Raw genomic sequence first — 20,162 nt, 5'->3', positions numbered from 1 at the left:
TTAAGGAATTCCATATCCAGAGATGCACAGTGTCAAGAGTATGCCGAGAATACCAATTTTCAGGCATCAGCTGTCACCACAGACAACGCAGTGGCCAAAGGCCTTCACTTAATAACCGAGAGCAGCGGCTTTTGCGTAGAGTTCTCAGTACCCACAGACAAACAACACTGCGTGAAATAACCGCAGAAATCAATGTGGGACGTACCACGAACGTATCCGTTAGGACAGTGCGGCGAAATTTGTCGTTAATGGGCTATGGCAGTAGACAACCGATGCAAGTGCCTTTGCTAACAGCACGATATCGCCTGCAGCGACTCTCTTGGTCTCGTCACCATATCGGTTGGATCCTAGACTTCTGTAAATCCTTGACCTGAGTTCCGACTTCAGCTGGTAAGAACTGATGATAAAGTTCGAGTGTGACGCAGACCCCACGACACCACGGACCCAAGTTGTCTACAAGGCACTGTGCAAGCTGATGGTGGCTTCATAATGGTGGGGGCTGTGTTTACATGGAATGGACTGGGTCCTATGATCGAACTGAACAGATCTCTGACTGTAACTGGTTATATTCGGCTACTTGGAGACCATTTGCAGCCATCCATGGACTTCATGTTCCCAAACAACGACGGAAATTTTATGGATGACGATGCGCCATGTCATCAGGCCACGGTGGTTCGATAGTGGTTTGAAGAACATTCTGGTGAATTCGAGCGAATGATTTGGCCACTCAGATCGCTAGACATAAAATCCATGGAACATTTATGGGACATAATCATGTGACCTGCCAGGGTAGCCGAGAGCGCTAACGCGCTGCTTCCTGGACTCGGGTAGGTGCGCTGGCCCCAGATCGCATCCACCCGGCGGATTAACGCCAGCCGGACAGCCTGGATGTGGCTTTTAGGCGGTTTTCCACATCCTGCTAGGTGAATACCGGGCTGGTCCCCACGTTCCACCTCAGTTACACGGCTCGCAGACGTCTGAACACATTCGCACTATTCCTTGGATTACAGTGGACGCAATTGGGGTACACAAATTCCTTCCTGGGGGGTACGGGGTGGCGACAGGAAGGGCATCTGGCCACCTCTTAACATTAACATTCCACGTCCGATTAACCAGCAGACCCCACAAGTCGGGATAAATGCTTGTAAAGAGAGATTTATGGGTCATAATCGAGTGGTCAGTTTGTGCACAAAATCCTGTACCGCCAACACTTTCGCAATTACGGACGGCTGTAGAGGCAGTAGGGCTCAGCATTTCTGCAGGGAATTTCCAACGACTTGTGAATCCATGCCACGTCTAGTTGCTGCTCTACGCCGGGCAAAAAGAGGTATCCCGTAACTTTAGTCATCTCAGTATGCAACGGCTTTGACTGCTCACCACCCCACCCGTCGTCATACCATCCTCACATATCCGAACACGTTAACACGCCGCTTGTGGGATTAGGGAAGGCGAACTTGTCCCTGATCGAATTCGCCTCGCGTTTTAACGACAAGGGCTGGTGAGCCAGCCAGTCTGCTTTTTAGGCACTTTCCAACATCTACACAGATACGTTTTAGACTGGTACTTAACATCCCGCCTAGGATACACGCTACACCAGGGCTTAACAACTGGCCGGTTTTGAGCGCGAGTACTCGCGTCTGCTCAGGCACGTGCTCGCGAGCAGGTGCAAGGTCGCGGAGTAGGGAGGGAGGGGAGGGAGGGGAAATGCGCGCGCACGTTTGAATGTGATCTCGCGTTCTTAGCAGATTTAACTAGCCATCTGAATGCTTTGAACATTTTACTACAAGGTAAAGATCTGCTAATTACTCATTTCATAGATCGAACACGAGCTTTTAAAATGAAATTGACACTTTGGGTGAGTCAGCTGGAAACAGGAAACCTAGCTCATTTTCCTAAATTATCATCCGTGCAAGATGTTCACAAAGACTGTGAACGTTATTCACATAGTTTAGTTGATCAGCGCTTTCAAGATCTGACAGCACTAGACAGTGATTTTGATCTGTTCTCTCCGTATTCAGCGAATATTTAAGAGATTCGTCCTGAGCTGCAGCAAGAAATTATTGACCTGCAGTGTGACAGACAAATTTCAGAACAAGAAAAACATTTTGGAATTCTACAGACACTTCCCTCAGGATAGATTTCCTCGATTGCACAAACTGGCGGCTACAATAATATCAATGTTCGGTTCCACGCATGTTTGTGAACAACTGTTCTCTGCAATGAAATGTAACGAGACGCCCCTGAGAAACGCATTGTCTGATCGAAATTTAAATTGCACGCTGCGCCTAAAATGCACAAGAACAATTACTCCGAACATAGACGCAATTGTAAAGGGCAAAAAGTACAAGATAACCGAGAATCCCACACTTCAGTGACACCTTTTATTGTGTAACAGTTCACAAATTAATGCGAATGTAGAGGCATACACTAAGCTAATAAAATTATGTGGCATGTGTACATTCTCCTTTATTTGTTTCATTTGTCGCAGTAATAATTCGTGAGTGATATCCCTGCAGGTGGCCGCGGATTTACATTGACTGGCGGCAGCTGTTGTGTGCCCCATGTGACTCTCCCCACTCTCCGCTCTGGTCCGGTAGTGGGGGTAGCGTGCTCGCGCTGCTCCGTGCTCGCGCCTTGCTGCTCACAGCTTCCTCCGCGAGCACGTATGTTGTGAAGCCCTGCGCTACACGAACATTTAGAATACGCTCTCACACCTGAACACGAGACGTAGACAGACGGTGTACAAAAATTGCGTCCCAGGAGGAGTGGTGTCGTCAGGTAGGGCATCTGACCACCAACTGTCACTAACGTTGCCAAAACCTATAAAAATGGTTCAAATGGCTCTGAGCACTTTGGGACTTGACGTCTGAACTCATCAGTCCCCTAGAACTTAGAACTACTTTAACCTAACTAACCTAAGGATATCACACACATCCCTGCCCGAGACAGGATTCGAACTTGCGACCGTAGCAGTCGCGCAGTTCCAGACTGTAGCGTCTAGGACCTATAAAACCCATATAAAAATACTGACCCCGTAGAGAAACTGGAAAAGACAAGGAATAAGGAAAAGAAGAAGAAGTGTATAAAGGCTGTAGTTTCCCCTTACTTTGGGCAGTTCGCAGTACGAACATAGCGAGCCCATATTGGCTAATGTTACAAGGCCTGATGAATTCGTCATCTTGGCTGTTACCCCTGCAGCTACTACACTGAAGCACCAGAGAAAGAGGTATAGGCATGCGTATTCAAGTACAGAGATATGTAAAAAGGCAGAATACAGCGATGCAGTCGGCAACGTCTACATAAGGCAACAAGTGTCTGGCGCAGTTGTTAGATCGGTTACTGCTGCTACAATAACAGGTTATCAAGATTTAAGTGAGTTTGAACGTGGTGTTATAGACGGCGCACTAGCGATAGGACACAGCATCTCCGAGGAAGCGATGAAATGGTTCAAATGGCTCTGAGCACTATGGGACTTAACATCTGAGGTCATCAGTCCCCTAGAACTTAGAACTACTTAAACCTAACTAACCTAAGGACATCACACACATTCCTGCCCGAGGCAGGATTCGAACCTACGACCGTAGTGGTCGCGCGGTTCCAGACTGAAGGCCTAGAGCCGCTCTTCCACACCGGCCGGCGAAGCGACGAAGTGGGGATTTTCCCGTACGACCATTTCACGAGTGTACCGTGAATGTCAGGAATCCTGTAAAACATCGAATCTCCGACATCGCTGCGGCCGGAAAAAGATCCTGCAAGAACAGCACGAACGACGACTGAAGATAATCGTCCAGCGTGACAGAAGTGCAACGCTTCCGAAAATTGCTGCGGATTTCAATGCTGAGTCATCAACAAGCGTGCGAACCATTCAACGAAACATCATCGTTATGGGCTTTTGGAGCCGAAGGCCCACTCGTGTACCCTTGATGACTGCACGACACAAAGCTGTACGCCTTGCCTAGGCCCGTCAACACCGACACCGACTGTTGATGACTGGAAACATGTTGCCTGGTGGGACGAGTCTCGCTTCGAATTGTATCGAACGGATGAACGTGTACAGGTATGGAGACAGCCTCATGAATCCATGGACCCTGCATGTCAGCAGAGGACTGTTCCAGCTGGTGGAGGCATATGCAGTTGGAGTGATATGGGAGCCCTACGAATAGATACGTAAGCATCGTGTCTGATCACCTACATTCATTCATGTCCATTGTGCATTTTGACAGACTTGGGCTATTCCAGCAGGACAATGTGACACTCCACACGTCTAGAATTGCTGCAGAGTGCCTGCAGGAACACTCTTCTGAGTTTCAAAACTTCCACTGGCCACAAAACTCCCCTGACAAGAACTTTAATGAGCAAATCTGAGATTCCGTGCAACGTGCTGTTCAGAAGAGATCTCCACCCTCTCGGACTCTTACGAATTTATGGACAGCCTTGCAGGATTCATGGTTTCGGCTCCCTCTAGCACTACTTCAGACATTATTTGAGTCCATGCCACGTCGTGTTACGACACTTCTGCGTGTTCGCGGGGCCCCAACACGATATTAGGCAGGTGTACCAGTTTCTTTGGCTCTTCAGTGTGAAATGGTTGTTGCTCGTCTTCTGTATCGCAGAAGCACGCAGGCCACTCAGTCGTGGCAAAGTCCCCGTATGGAGAGGCATGCCTATTTCTTTATTTCATTTAACTGTAATTTGTTGTAACGGACAGTGATAAAATCGTATTGAAATGAATAGTCCCAAAGTGCCCAGATATGGAAGTCTGGAACCAGTTTCAGCCAGCAGCTCTACGCTAAGACAGTGAGGCATCAACCTTAACTGCACAAGGGAGAAATATAGTGGAAATTAGCGAGAAGGAGCAGCGAGCATGCTCGACTGGGAGGTCCCTGGCAACATGCTCCCGTACTTCCATTAATTTCCACCCAGTAGTTAATATACAGGGTGATTCAAAAAGAATACCACAACTTTAAAAATGTGTATTTAAGGAAAGAAACATATATAACCTTCTGTTATACATCATTACAAAGAGTATTTAAAAAGGTTTTTTTTTCACTCAAAAACAAGTTCAGAGATGTTCAATATGGCCCCCTCCAGACACTCGAGCAATATCAACCCGATACTCCAACTCGTTCCACACTCTCTGTAGCATATCAGGCGTAACAGTTTGGATAGCTGCTGTTATTTCTCGTTTCAAATCATCAATGGTGGCTGGGAGAGGTGGCCGAAACACCATATCCTTAACGTACCCCCATAAGAAAAAATCGCAGGGGGTAAGATCAGGGCTTCTTGGAGGCCAGTGATGAAGTGCTCTGTCACGGGCTGCCTGGCGGCCGATCCATCGCCTCGGGTAGTTGACGTTCAGGTAGTTACGGACAGATAAGTGCCAATGTGGTGGCGCTCCATCCTGCTGAAATATGAATTGTTGTGCTTCTTGTTCGAGCTGAGGGAACAACCAATTCTCTAACATCTCCAGAGAGTGTGGAACGAGTTGGAGTATCGGGTTGATATTGCTCGAATGTCTGGAGGGGGCCATATTGAACATCTCTGAACTTGTTTTTGAGTGAAAAAAAAAACCTTTTTAAATACTCTTTGTAATGATGTATAACAGAAGGTTATATTATGTTTCTTTCATTAAATACACATTTTTAAAGTTGTGGTATTCTTTTTGAATCACCCTGTATTATGGTACTTTATCTATCTTGTCATTAAGTTTTGCAGAGCAGTGTGTATACAAAACCTCGCCAAATGGTTCTATGATTTCATTGTTTGATTGTACAATTTCGATGTGTTTTACACAATATCTCTTAGTACTTACCAGGGTATTAAGTACTGAATAACTGATGTTGGTGGGAGATCGTACGAGTATTTTACCTGACAACCTGTACTCGTGACTTAACGTTAAGTATGCGCAGCAATTTGTAGCAGTATTTCAGTCCCTGCGCTATTGTAGATTTTTTGTCCACTTTCAGCTCAGTGTTTCGGCGGTACGGAGACGTACGAGAAGACGACGGGGGTGAAGTTCACGTACGGCGCTTCACAGGGCATCCTGACGCAGCCCGGAACGGGCATCACGCGCGACTGCACTGCCATCTGTCGGCAGACTCCCACCTGCGCCGCCTTCACCGTCGGTGAGTCCTGCCACGCAGTTAATGACTTTTTCTTCATTCACGACTTCACATTTTGCAGTATGTAAATTTTGTTCTCTGTATCCCACAGAAATTAACGTCTCTACATAGAAATAACTCAACAGCATAAACTCAATCGAAGCACCAATTAACAGAATCACCTTAGCTTACGAAATATTGTAGTATAGTGTATTTTTTTCTCAGCCGAAAACAATGCAACGAATTCCAAACGTTACGTATGTATTATTTGAAGTCTCCTGAGTGAACGCGCCAAGTTTCCGTCACTTCCGGCGGATAGCATAGCTGCAGGACAATTTCAAAATGGCGTCTCTAGGTGATGTACGTTACAAGCAACGTGCCGTCATTGAATTTCTCACTGCAGAGAAAGAAACTGTGGGGAATATTCACAAACGCTTGTGCAAAGTCTATGGAGCATCTGCTGTCGACAGAAGTACTAAAAAAAAAAAAAAAAAAATGGTTCAAATGGCTCTAAGCACCATGGGACCTAACATCTGAGCAGCTGCACGGTTCCGGACTGAAGCGCCTAGAACCGCTCAGTCACAAAGGCCGGCGACAGAAGTACAGTTAGTCGCTTGGCACAGGGGCTGAGGTCATCAGTAGGCGGTTCGGCCGAGCTCCACGATTTGCAGCGGTCACACCTGACATGTTGCAGTGAGCTGATGTTATCATCCGCGAGGACAGACGCATTACGACTCGGCAGATGGTGCTGCATCTGTCAATCAGCAAAGGAAGTGTGAATGCAATTATCCGCACTCTGGGATATTAAAAAGTGTGTGCAAGATGGGTCCTGCGGTGTCTAACGGTGGATCACAAATCGCACAGAAAAAAATATTTGTCTTGATTTGCAGCAACGTTTTGAACCTGAGGGGGAGGCCTCCTTGTCCCATATTGTGACAGTTGATGAAGCCTGGGTTCACCACTTTGAGCCCGAAACAAAACAACAGCCGATGGAATGGCGCCATTCCCACTCCTCACAAGAGAAAAAATTCAAAGCAACTGGTTCCGCCAGTAAGGTCATGATCACCGTGTTCTGGGACTGTGAAGGTGTGATTCTCATTGATGTGATGCCAAGAGGCGGTACCATTAATTCAGAAGCATATGTTAACACACTAACAAAACTCAAGACGCATTTCTGGCGACTTCGACGCCACAGCAACCCAGGAGATGTTTTGCTGCAACACGATAAAGCTCGGCCCCACACAAGTCTGAGGACCGCTGAACACATCGCAAAACAGGGTTGGACAGTGTTACCCCATCCACCCTACACCCCTCACCTAACCACCTCGGACTTCCACTTGTTTGAGCCGTTAAAGGGTGCCATTCGTGGAAGACATTTTGAGGACGATGAGGAGGTGATTCATACAGTGAAGAACTGGCTCTGCCACTAGGACAAGGCTTGGTACCGACAGGACGTACACGCCCTAGTTTTGCACTGGAGGAAGACCATAGAATAGGGTGTGTAGATAAAACACAATTCTTTCGTGTCTGTAATTCTCATTATTTTCAATAAAGAATTGTTGAAGAAAAAATGCGGTGCATTGCTTTCTGGGCAACCCTTGTACTATATTAAGCTTTGGAAAATTTCCAGAATCCTACTTTCCCTCAAACCGCACGAACCCCCTACTCATGTCTCCTCCTATCGCCACATCTGCCTCACCTCAGTGTTCAGCAAGGTCTTAGAATCCATCCTCTCCAACACACCCATCATCTCTGAACACATCCATCCTCTCCCAACACATCCATCAACACCTGAACCAACACCACCTTCTTTCAATTCAGTCCCAATTTCTCCTCTGATAACCTGCTCACGCACATTCACATCTACTATCCCACCAACTCAACTCCTGTAATTCAGTTATTTTTGTGTCCCTCGACCTATAAAAAGCCTACAACTGTATATGGCATTCTAGTCTCCTTTTCAGACTCGGTAAATACGCACTTGCAATTAACTACGTCTGCCTTATTGCATTCTTCCTATCTAATCACCCATCCCTTGTCACTATTAAGAATACCAATTCCCACACCCTCTCTCCCAATGCAGAAGTGCCCCAAGGTTCCGTCCGCTCACCTCTACTTTATCTCCTCTACAGTGCTGGTATGCCAAAATCACCTCCACCAGTCCACCTCCTTCGTTATAGTGATGACATCGCTTTCCTCGCCCTCTGCCTTACACTCCAGAAATGGCAACGATCCTTTTAGTCCCATCTCAATCAGTTTACCTTTTGGTGTAAGCAATGGCTCCTCAAGATCAACCCTTCCAAAACCCAGACAGTAATTATAGGATGAACCACCCACCACACTCTACACCTCCATGACTTCTACTTTACCATTTACAACCGTGGTATCCTGTTAACTAACACATTAAAATATCTTGGAGTAACTCTGTACTAGCAACTAACATGTAAACCTCACCTACTAACCATCCAACAGAAAGCTGGCAATACACTAAAACTACTAAGAAGCCGAACTTGGGGACTACACATCTCCACTATTCTCCACACCTACAGAATCCTGATCTGACCCATCCCTTGTTATGCCAATGTTACATGGATATCTCCCCCACCAAAGTTCTATAAGTCCCTCCAGATCTTTGAAACCCATGCACTCAATCTCATTTTCTGCATCCTTTTACCTTCACCCACATGGATCCTCTACCATTTTATCAAATTTCCACCCATCGTCACCCACATCAAACACCTCTGCATCTCCTACACTGTCAATACACTAGATTCCGATAACCCCATTGTCTCGTGTTTAATCAGCAACTCTGGTGTCCTGCCACACCTTCACAAACACATCCCTCCATCTTTAAAACTTGACACACTCCATATCCTATCTCAGTGCAACTTTAGTTAACTCCATCTCCCAGACAACTATCTCTGCCCTGGTATTTATCCCTCCTATTAACTTCAACCATTCCTCACCTTCCCCACTCCATATCAGAGCTCCTCTCTCCTTTTGCCTCTATACCAACCCTTATCCCTTTCTTCTTGTTTCACTCCCTTCCTACACACCATCACTCCCCCTCACCCTCTGTTCTTCCCAATGCCTGTATTCCCACTGTCTGCTTCACCTTCTACCTATCGTCTCCATAGTTTCCCCCTGTAACAGACTCCTATCTCTTTACCCATCCACCCCCAACCTCTATGGAACATATTCTCTCCTCGCAGAACACTTTTTCAACCAGTGAAGCTCCTTCAGATGTTAAGTGAAAGTGCAGTGCTACCTCATCCTAATGTGTTTTTAAATTGTATAATTCTATTTTTCGTCCTCCCTGTCCATCATTAATCTTTTGAACTTAAAACGTAAACAGTACTCACATTTCTATTTTTATATCATCTTTGTAATCTCTTTATGAATACTCTTGGCTGGAGAACGGATATTGTACTGCTGACAGCCCACCCCTCGCCCATATGGGGTGTGGGGGATGAAATAACAATAAAGAAAAAAATACGTTATACCATAAAGCATTCTAACAAATTATCATGTCATATAATGCTCGAAGATATGGTCAATATGACAGCTATTAAATTCACACTCAAATTCTGCTATATTTCATATTAGACACTTAAAAAGCTCTTACAACAGTACTCACATTTCTATTTTTATATCATCTTTGTAATCTCTTTATGAATACTCTTGGCTGGAGAACGGATATTGTACTGCTGACAGCCCATCCCTCGCCCATATGGGGTGTGGGGGATGAAATAACAATAAAGAAAAAAATTCGTTATACCATAAAGCATTCTAACAAATTATCATGTCATATAATGCTCGAAGATATGGTCAATATGACAGCTATTAAATTCACACTCAAATTCTGCTATATTTCATATTAGACACTTAAAAAGCTCTTACAACATGTTTAAAAATGTGTACCCATGTTTCTGACCTAATTCCTTATTCAACTAATGTTACCTCTATTACATATAAGTAGAGAACGTTTTTAGTTCCAGTATTATAATCATCATCTACAATATTTTTTGGGAAAATAAAATTTTGCTCATCAATGTAATTAAATTCGCAAAAATTCAACTAATGAAGTAAATGGTAATGACATCAACGAATACACAAACACTTAACCACGTTTCATGCGACTTTCACTCCACTAGCTATGCTCAGAAGAACAATCAGAATTCTGTGGAAATCAAAGGAAAAATAACTGTGGCAAAGTTGAGCTACGCACAGAGAGTTTACCTACATATTGCGACGTTGGTTACTGCAGCGACGCTGACTCAGTAAAGAATGGGGACGGCATTGTAAGCAGAGGCTCTTCCTTCATGGAGATAGCAGCACGAAAGAAGGTAGACAATGCTGGTTTGGAAAAAAAAGGATGCCACCTCCCACTTAAGACGTCATCCATTACGTCATTAATGAGTTATTGCATGTCGTCACGTCTCCCCTTCCACCCCTTTGACATAAGCCAATTCCACTATGCACAAAATGGCGGGAAATTCAAACATCGGCAGGAAATTCAAAACAGCCAAGGCCTTCTGTTCAGTCCTATGGTGTCACTGTGGAAGCAGGGGTGATGTCCTGAGCATAAATTGGTGGGAAATTCAAAAATCTAAGATGGTGCCTTGTCACGGTGGTGCAAGTAGCTCACTTGCGCTAAGTATAGAATCCTCTGGCATACTGGCACAGTCACTGTGACGCCAGAATCTAAGATAAATGGACAAATGGAAGTAACAAGTTCGCTGATCTAGTTAACTTGTTTTCCCCAAGGTATTATTCACTCTGACATGTGTAGCTATTTGTAGCACTCAGTTCACTTAAAGAGTTCCAGGGTGCTCCCTTACGTAGTCACCATTTAAACAGTTGTCAACCAAAGTTTAAATCACTTATAGAGTTCCAGGGTGCTCCCTTCCGTAGTCACAATTTAAACAGTCGTCAACCAAAGTTTAAATCACTTATAGAGTTCCAGTGTGCTCCCTTCCGTTGTCACCATTTAAACAGTTGTCAACCAAAGTTTAAATCTGGTGAGAAATTACGCATGTGTCATACAGCTTCATGTCATTAAAATTCAAAAATCGTAAGCTCTTTAACAACACAACTGGGGCCACATGTAGGGCTGAGCCATACGAGGGCAGCTGGTAAGACCCTCCTGTCCACTGCTGCTGCTACTGGTACTACCTCACAGCAGATGCACGTGTCCAACACAACACCATCCGCGTGAGACACTACACATATAGAAATAATTCGGCAGCCTAATGAAAAGTAATGAATAAAAGCACCGATTTCCGCTACTATTATACAGTTTGTGATAGTGCTACAGTCAGAGCCCAATGTGACCTACGTTAAAATAGCATGGGAAATTGGTAATGTAAGCATTATACCTTGCTTTAACCCATACTGAAATATTGGGGGAAATTAAAAATGATCTTTAACCCATACAAACGTTCTGGATGGGAAATTTAAAAATTAGAGGGTTGATGCATGCTCATCCCATTGACAGGATTTCTGAGGCGCAAGGTTAGGTACTACACATGTCAAATTCACCTCAAAAATTATTTGTAGGATGTATGCCAGCCATTAAACCAAGCTGTAATATGCATTGTTCATAGTAAAGCCCCAGTCCTGCCATGGGCTCGTCGTTCTTATATTCAGCCATGCATCAAACATGCAAGCTGGGACAGGCTAGGAGGAACCAAACAGGGCTGTCAATGGCCTGTGGTCTGTAAATACGTAATTTCTGAAAATCAGTGAACGAAAAATGTTTTGTAGCCATGTTGAACTACTACACAATGCAACACAGATATTTAAGGAATTTCTCATAGCCTCATTCATAATTAAAGATTCAAGTGAAATCTCCTAGCACTGAATCATCTCTCATCAATAGGTACACACGTCTAAGAGTGTTTATACGCTCGGCGAATGATGTGTAAAGTTTCATTACAAATATACTGAGTATGCATTTCCTTGTTGCTCAATTTACTATCAAATCTACGAAATATAATTATATGTATAAAATTCATATAATCCACGAAGTATGTTCTCTATTTCGAATAATTGATAATTAATTATTTGGTATTCACAGATTACGAAACTTCTCGGTGTCTGTCCTACAACACTGACTCAGCTGGACATCGAAACAGTCTTCACGACAAAATAGGGAGCAATTTCTTCGAGAAAATATGTCTGCGTGGAGGTAAGACGCGTATTCAACGCTCAACGATTTTCTCTTAGCGTATAGCGCATAAGAATCTAACTTTTTTCTATTTCATTAAGTTTGTTACAATCTGTCAGCTAAAATTAGAATGTTTATTCAGAAGTGAAGGTACAAAAACCAGGTACCAGAACGCTGTGAAAGACATTATATGAAGGGCTTATTTCAATAGTGGTACAAGTCCATTTTTGTTCATTCTGAGATACAGAGTCCTAAAATTAAATGAGCACTGAAAAATCTGCAGTTAAGATACCAGAAATATTCAGGTATATTTACTTGAATATTTCTGGTATCTCAAGTGCAGATTTTTCAGCGCTCATTTAACTTTAGGACTCTGTATCTCAGAATGAACAAAAATGGACTTGTGCCACTATTGAAATAAGCCCTTCATATGTTTCTAGTGATTTCCTGTCTACTCTATCTCTACTGTTCCTCCTCGCCTGGTATTTTTAGTGTTCTGTCAAACGAAAGTGCAGTCACAGCTGTTAGGTCTAGAACATGTGCCCGCTATGGATGCATTTTGAAAGCTCAGCGACACTACTGCTACGTCGTCTTACAAGATTTAACTTCGTGTGTGCCTGACACATGTAGTGCTATTAAAACATATAAACGTAATTCCCTTTAATTTTTTGTTCTATATATTTCAAACCATTTATCAATCTTAACGCACACTTACTACAATGAACATGAAGATTGATAAATTGTACTACGCTCATCGTAGCAGTAGAGTCTCGGAGAAGACAACTGCGTATTACCGAAAACACAGAGTGACGCCAACATTAAAAATGCCATTCAGCCTTTGTACTGTCGGAGTAGTTGCTAATCGCGTGTTTGATTTCATGAGTTGCCAATAGGCAAGCAATTGTGTCTAATGTGTCCCAAGCTGCCAACAGCGAAATGTTCAAGTCTAATGTGTTCAAAATCGACAAAGAATTCACCACTAAGAGCCAAATGAACGAAAAGTTTAAGGAAATGTTAACTATGTTTTAAGAATTTCGTGCCATCCGTACAGTCACCGGTTGTTTGTGATGCTCCTCATGCACAAGACTAGCTTGTTCCATACGGATAAGTACATTCACAGACAGAAAAAAACAGAACACCTTGAACGACTAGTGATAGGACGTACATATTCACAGGATATATACGTAACAATGTTCTTCAAAAATGATAAGCATTTCAGTCACCTCGGTTCAACAGCCGGCCGCAGTGACCGAGCGGTACCAGGCACTTCAGTCGGGAACCGCACGACCGCTACGGTCGCAGGTTCGAATCCTGCCTTAGGCATGGATGTGTTCCTAGTTTAGTTAGGTTTAAGTAGTTCTAAGTTCTAGGGGACTGATGACCTCCGATGTTAAGTCCCATAGTGCTCAGAGCCATTTGAACCATTTTCGGTTCAACATGTGTCCTGTTGCCTAGTAGGCACAGGGTCCGCCATGGCTCCTGATAACTTGTTCCATGCGCGATGGCATCGACGCATATAAGACGCGAATGGCGTCCTGTGGTATAGCCATCCATGCTGCACTCAACTGGTTCCAAAGTTCATCTGTGGCGGTTGGCATTGGGTCACAGCGCTGCACCCGTCGTTTCACCGTATTCCACACATTTTCGATTGGCGGCAAGTCTGGTGATCTGACGGGCCAGGGCAAAAGGCTGACATACTGTGACACCAAGAAGGCACATATTCGTGCAGCAACATGTAATCGTGCATTGTCTTGCTGAAAGAATGCGTCTAATCTACATCTGCATCTACATGGATACTCTGCAAATCACATTTAAGTGTCTGGCAGAGGGTTCATCGAAACTCCTTCACAATTCTCTATTATTCCAATCTCGTATAGCGCGCGGAAAGAACGAACTCCTATATCTTTCTGTACATTTCCATTATTTTATTATGATGATCGTTCCTCGCTATGTAGGTCGGCGTCACAAAATATTTTCGCATTCGGAGGAGAAACTTGGTGACTGTAATTTCGTGACACTCTCTCCCCTACTTTGCGATAATACAAAACGTGCTGCCCTTCTTTGAACTTTTTCGATGTACTCCGTCAATCCTATCTGGTAAGGATCCCACACCGCGCAGCAGGATTCTAAAAGAGGATGGATAAGGGTAGTGAAGGCAGTCTCCTTAGTAGAACTGTTACATTTTCTAAGTGTCCTGGCAATAAAACGCAGTCTTTGGTTAGCCTTCCACACAACATTTTCTATGTGTTCCATCCAATTTAAGTTGTTCGTAATTGTAATTCCTAGGTATTTAGTTGAATTTATGGCCTTTAGATTTGACTGATTTATCGTGTAACCGAAGTTTAATGGATTCCTTTTAGCACTCATATGGATGACCTCACACTTTCCCTTATTTAGGGTCAATTGCCAATTTTCACACCATACAGAAATCTTTTCTAAATCGTTTTGCAATTTGTTTTGATCTTCTTATGACTTTACTAATCGATAAACGACAGCGTCATCTCCAAACAACCTAGGACGGCTGTTCAGATGGTCTACCAAATTGTTTATATAGATAAGAAACAGCCAAGGGCCTATCACACTACTTTGGGCAACGCCAGAAATCACTTCTGTTTTATTCCATGACTTTCCGTCAGTTACTACGAACTGTGATCTCTCTGACAGGAAATCACGAATCCAGTCACATAACTGAGACGATACTCCATAAGCACGCAATTTCACTACAAGCCGCTTGTGTGGTACAGTGTCAAAAGCCCCCCCCCCCCCCCCCGAAATTCAGAAATACGGAATCAATTTGAAATCCCTTGTCAACAGCACTCAACACTGCATGTGAGTAAAGAGTTAGTTCTGTTTCACAAGAACGATGTTTTCTAAATCTGTGTTGACTGTGTGTCAATAGACCGTTTTCTTTGAGGTAATTCATAATGTTCGAACACAATATATGTTCCAAAATCTGCTGCATATCGACGTTAATGACATGGGGCTGTAATTTAGTGGGTTTACTACCTTTCTTGAATATTGGTGTGGTCTGTGGAGCTTTCCAGTATTTGATTACGGATCTTTCGTCGAGCGAACGGTTGTATATAATTGTTAAGTATGGAGCTATTGCATGAGCATACTCTGAAAGGAATCTAAGCGTATACAGTATGGACCAGAAGACGTACATTTATTAAGTGATTTAAGTTTCTTCTCTACTCCGAGGATATCTACTTCTAAGTTACCCATGTTGGCAGCTGTTCTTGAATCGAATTCTGGAAGTTTTACTTCGTCTTCTTTTGTGAAGGCATTTCGGAAGGCTGTGTTTAGTAACTCTGCTTTGGCAGCACTGTCTTCCATAGTATCTCCAGTTCTATGACGCAGAGAGGGCATTGATTGTGTCTTGCCGCTAGCATACTTCGCTTACGACCAGGATCTCTTTGGACTTTCTGCCAGGTTCCGAGACAAAGTTTTGTTGTGGAAACTATTGTAAGCATCTTGCATTGAAGTCCATGCTATATTTCGAGCTTCTGTAAAAGATCGCCAATCTTGGAAATTTTGCGTCTGTTTAAATTTGGCATGTTTTCATTTTTTTTCGTTGTTTCTGCAGCAGTGTTCTGACCTGTTTTGTGTACCAAGGAGGATCAGCTCCATTGTTTGTGAATTTTACTTGATATAAATCTCTCAATTGCTGCCGATACTATTTCTTTGAATTCAAGCCACATCTGGTCTACACTTATATTATGAATTTGGAAGCAGTGGAGATTGTCTCTCAGGAAGGCGGCAAGTGAATTTTTATCTGCTTTTTTGAATAGGTATATTTTTCGTTTATTTTTGGAGGATTTGGGGGTTACAATATTCAATCTTGCTACGACAACTGTGTACTCAATAATCCCTGTATCCGTTTTGATGATCGTTGTTAACTCAGGATTACTTGTTGCTGAGAGATCAAGTGTGTTTTCACAACCGTTTACTATTCACGTGGGCTCATGAACTAACTGCTCGAAATAATTTTCATAGAATGCGTTTAGCACAATTTCGGATGATGTTTTACGCGTATCTCCGGAATTAAACATGTAATTCCGCCAACATACCGAGGGTAAATTAAAGTCACCACTAACTACAATCGTATGAGTCGGGTACGTGTTTGAAATCAAACTCAAGTTTTCGGTAAACATTTCAGAAATTGTATCATATGAATTGGGAGGTCAGTAAAAGTATCAAATTCTTATTTTATTCCGGTTGCCAACAATGACTTCTACCCATACTCAATCAAAGGAACTACCTACTTCAATTTCGCGACGAGATAAACTACTTCTAACAGCAACAAACACGTCACCGCCAACTGTGTTTAGCCAATCCTTTCGGAGCACCGTTAGGTTCTTTGCAAAAATTTCGGCTGTGCGTGTATCCGACTTTAGCCAGCTTTCAGTGCCTATAACGATTTGAGTGAGCATCAGTGCTTTCTATTAGCACTTGAAGCTCTGGTACTTCCCCAAGACAGCTATGACAATTTACAACTGTTGTACCGATGGTTCCCAGATCTACGTTCTTCCTATGTTCGCCTTGCACCCTTTGTGACTGAACCCCTTTTTGTGTTTCCCCGAGACCCTCTAACCTAAGAAAACCATCGAATTCGCGCCACACAGCACCTGCTACCCGTGTAGCCACCTCCTGCGTATAGTGGACTCCTGACCTATTCAGCGGGACCCGAAACCGAACCACCCTACGCCGCAAGTCGAGGAATCTGCAGCCTACACGGTCGCATAATCGTCTGAGCCTCTGATTCAGACCCTCCACTCGGCTCTGTACCGGAGGTCCGCAATCGGTCCTGTCGACTATGCTGCTTTCATCTCGCAAACAAGACTGGCAGCCTTTACCACTACTGTTAGCCACTCGAAACCAGAGAGAATCTCTTCTGATACAAAGTGACACACATCATTGCTACCGACGTGAGCCACTGCCTGCAGTTGGCTGCACCCTGTGCTCTTCATGGCATCCAGAAGTATCCTTTCCATGTCTGGAATGACTCCACTCGGTATGCACTCGGATGCACATTGGCTTTCTTCCCATTCTTGGCAGCCATGTCCCTAAGGGCCCCACAACGCTCATAATGTTGGAGCTTCCAACTATCAATAATCCCACTCTCTGTAACTGCCCGGATCTTGCAGGCTGAGAGGTTTCCTCTGAAACAGGACAGGCATCTAGCTTAGCGACAGTGTCAGCCACAGACAGCACCTGGAACCTGTTGGTCAAACTAACTGGGGAAGCCTTACGTGCGGCCCCCTGGGAAGTCTTTCGCCACCTGCTACGCCCAGGGGCGACTTCCCATTCGACCACAGATGAGGGTTCAACCTCGGTGCGGGTAGTAACTGGGCTGGCTACCAGTGAGGACCGATTGGAGCATTGGACGTGCTGGACTTCCGTTGGATCCCTATAGCCAGCCCACAACAGTGGTGCCCATCCACTGCAGCCTCAAGCTGTGTAACAGAAGCCATCACAGCCTGGAGCTGAGAGCGAAGTGTCACCAAATCGGCTCACATCCACAACAACAATCACAGTCCCTATCCATACTAAAGACCATGGAAAACTAAACTACCCAGATAAACGGACTATCGGCACATGCTGCGGAACTCTACTGTAGATGCTGACGAAAACGCAGCAACTGTGTCTAATGAATTAGATTAATACCGAGAGATTCAAAAACCCAGCCAACGAAGCACTCAGGTGAAACTAAATAAATTGCCCCTGATTAGAAACTTGTAATATGTCACAAAATCGGTTTACTTTCGGACGCAAACAAAAACTCGAGGACTGTGGCTATTAGATATTAAATTAACACGCAGAAACTCAAGAAACTAAACTATTAAGGCACACAGATGATGATATAAAATTCGCTCCTGGTTAGGAACTCGTAAAAGTCACAAAATCGGTTACTTCCCTGTTGCTGCTTCTGTCTCGGCCGGCTGCTGCTGCCTAACTGACCGTCTGGGGTGTTGAGCAGAAAGGGTATGGTTACGGGTCGCAGGATGTCATTCATGTAGATCACACTGATTACAGTGCCCTGGACATGTATCAGCTGTGATTTGTGACTGTACCAAATAGCACCCCACACCATAAGGCCTTGAGCTGACGCTTGATGTCTTGTGCGAATGCGGTCGCTGTGATGCCGCTCCCCCTGTCTACAAATGGTTCAAATGGCTCTGAGCACTATGGGACTCAACTGCTGTGGTCATCACTCCCCTAGAACTTAGAACTAATTAAACCTAACTAACCTAAGGACATCACACACATCCATGCCCGAGGCAGGATTCGAACCTGCGACCGTAGCAGCAGCGCGGCTCCGGACTGGAGCGCCTAGAACCGCACGACCACCGCGGCCGGCCCCTGTCTACAGCGAACCAAAATGCGGCCATCATTTTCAAGAAAACAGAGATTGATTCGTCCGGAAATACTATCTGACGCCATTCCAGTCCCCAATGACGTCGTTACACACACCATTGCCGTCTTGCATGTTTCTGCACATTCGTCAAAGAAAGGCGCAGAAGGGGACGACGCACACGTAACCCAGACGGTAATAAACGACGACGGACTATCATCCCAGACAGTGTACGATGTGTTACTCTGTTCTATTGTTGTGCCAGAGCCGAGGAGGACGCAGATCTGCCCTGTAATTCCGTAAGGTTGGTCGGCTTGTTGGTTGGTTAGGGTGAGGGTCCAAACGGCGCGGTCATCGGTCCCATCGGGTTAGGGAAGGATGCCGGCTGTGCCTTTTCAAAGGAACCATCCTGGCACTTGAGTGAAGCGATTTAGGGAAATCACGGAAAACCTAAATTAGGATGGCCTGAAGCGGGTTTGAACCGTCGTCCTCCCAAATGCGAGTCCAGTGTGCTAACCGCTGCGCCACCTCACTTGGTTTGGATGAGGTGTCGATCTTTTCGGGGGTGGTCTGAGTGGTGTGACCTGACCCATCTCGTCGTGTTCTACGGCCTTCCGTGAATCATTCGACACACCCTCTGCGCTGCCGAAACACTTCGTCCCACACGAGCAGCAACTTCCCGGATGGATCTCTGACGCCAGTAATGCACCCTCTTTCACACTCACTGATTTGAAGGTACAGTTCGCGCATACGCCTGCGAGGCATCCTGCACGTCTGCTCAAGTCACACTGATCCATTACCATCAGTTTATAGCGACAACGAGAGCCACAGACACATTTTACAGGCAGCTGGTGTTGGAACGCGATACCGATGTTGACCTTGAACCCTCGGGCCGACATTGTTCAAATACTAATAATTTCTGCAGAACTTGCTAATGTACATGTCCTGTGAATGTGACCATTCTATTTCTAGTCGTTCAAGGTTTTCTGTTTTTTTTTGCTGAACGTGGGGGTAAATGTCCAGACTGCACTAGTAAACTCTTTCTATAACGTGTACTTGAATTTTCTATCGCTGCTACTTACTCCTTTAGTGATTCAATCGCAGCAAATTTTAGTTTTAGAATAATACTTGAATCACAGATAGCGACGTAAGATAGTGTTCACTTCGAGTGGAAACTGTATGCAACAATACCTCAGACATGTACCATGTGTTTACGACATAGAGTGCCTTGTGTGAAAAAGGATGCACACAAGGCAAAGCTGAATACAAAAAGTAGTGCAGTGTTTCTATTGGACATTAGATTTATCGTCAGCTGGAGGCGGATGATTCTGAAAGAAATGGCCAAACCAGCGACACTTAGAAAGATTATAGCATATTGAAAAAAATGACGCATACCTAAGCAAGATGAATGTAAATAATTACCGGTTGCTTATATTACAAGTCAGAATTCATATCAGCACAAGACAGATAACAGTGAAAGGACTGAATAATCTGTAGCTATTCGAAAGAAATTAAAATGATATATTATCAGTACTCT

General features: G+C 44.3%; 1 protein-coding gene across 2 annotated transcripts in view; it reads left to right on the top strand.

The window, feature by feature from the left end:
• LOC126469895 (uncharacterized) overlaps positions 1-20,162 on the top strand; it is a 485,688-nt gene that overhangs the window by 157,914 nt on the left and 307,612 nt on the right. For both annotated transcript variants that reach the window (XM_050097238.1, XM_050097237.1), the window contains exons 3-4: positions 5,967-6,125; positions 12,181-12,291. In XM_050097238.1, the coding sequence (XP_049953195.1) occupies positions 5,967-6,125; positions 12,181-12,291 (270 nt within the window). The remainder of the gene's footprint in view (positions 1-5,966; positions 6,126-12,180; positions 12,292-20,162) is intronic.

Source organism: Schistocerca serialis, chromosome 3 (assembly GCF_023864345.2).
Source record: "Schistocerca serialis cubense isolate TAMUIC-IGC-003099 chromosome 3, iqSchSeri2.2, whole genome shotgun sequence".
Classification (NCBI taxonomy): domain Eukaryota; kingdom Metazoa; phylum Arthropoda; class Insecta; order Orthoptera; family Acrididae; genus Schistocerca; species Schistocerca serialis.
The sequence above is the reverse complement of the archived record's forward strand: the minus strand, read 5'-3'. Positions and strand labels throughout refer to the sequence as shown.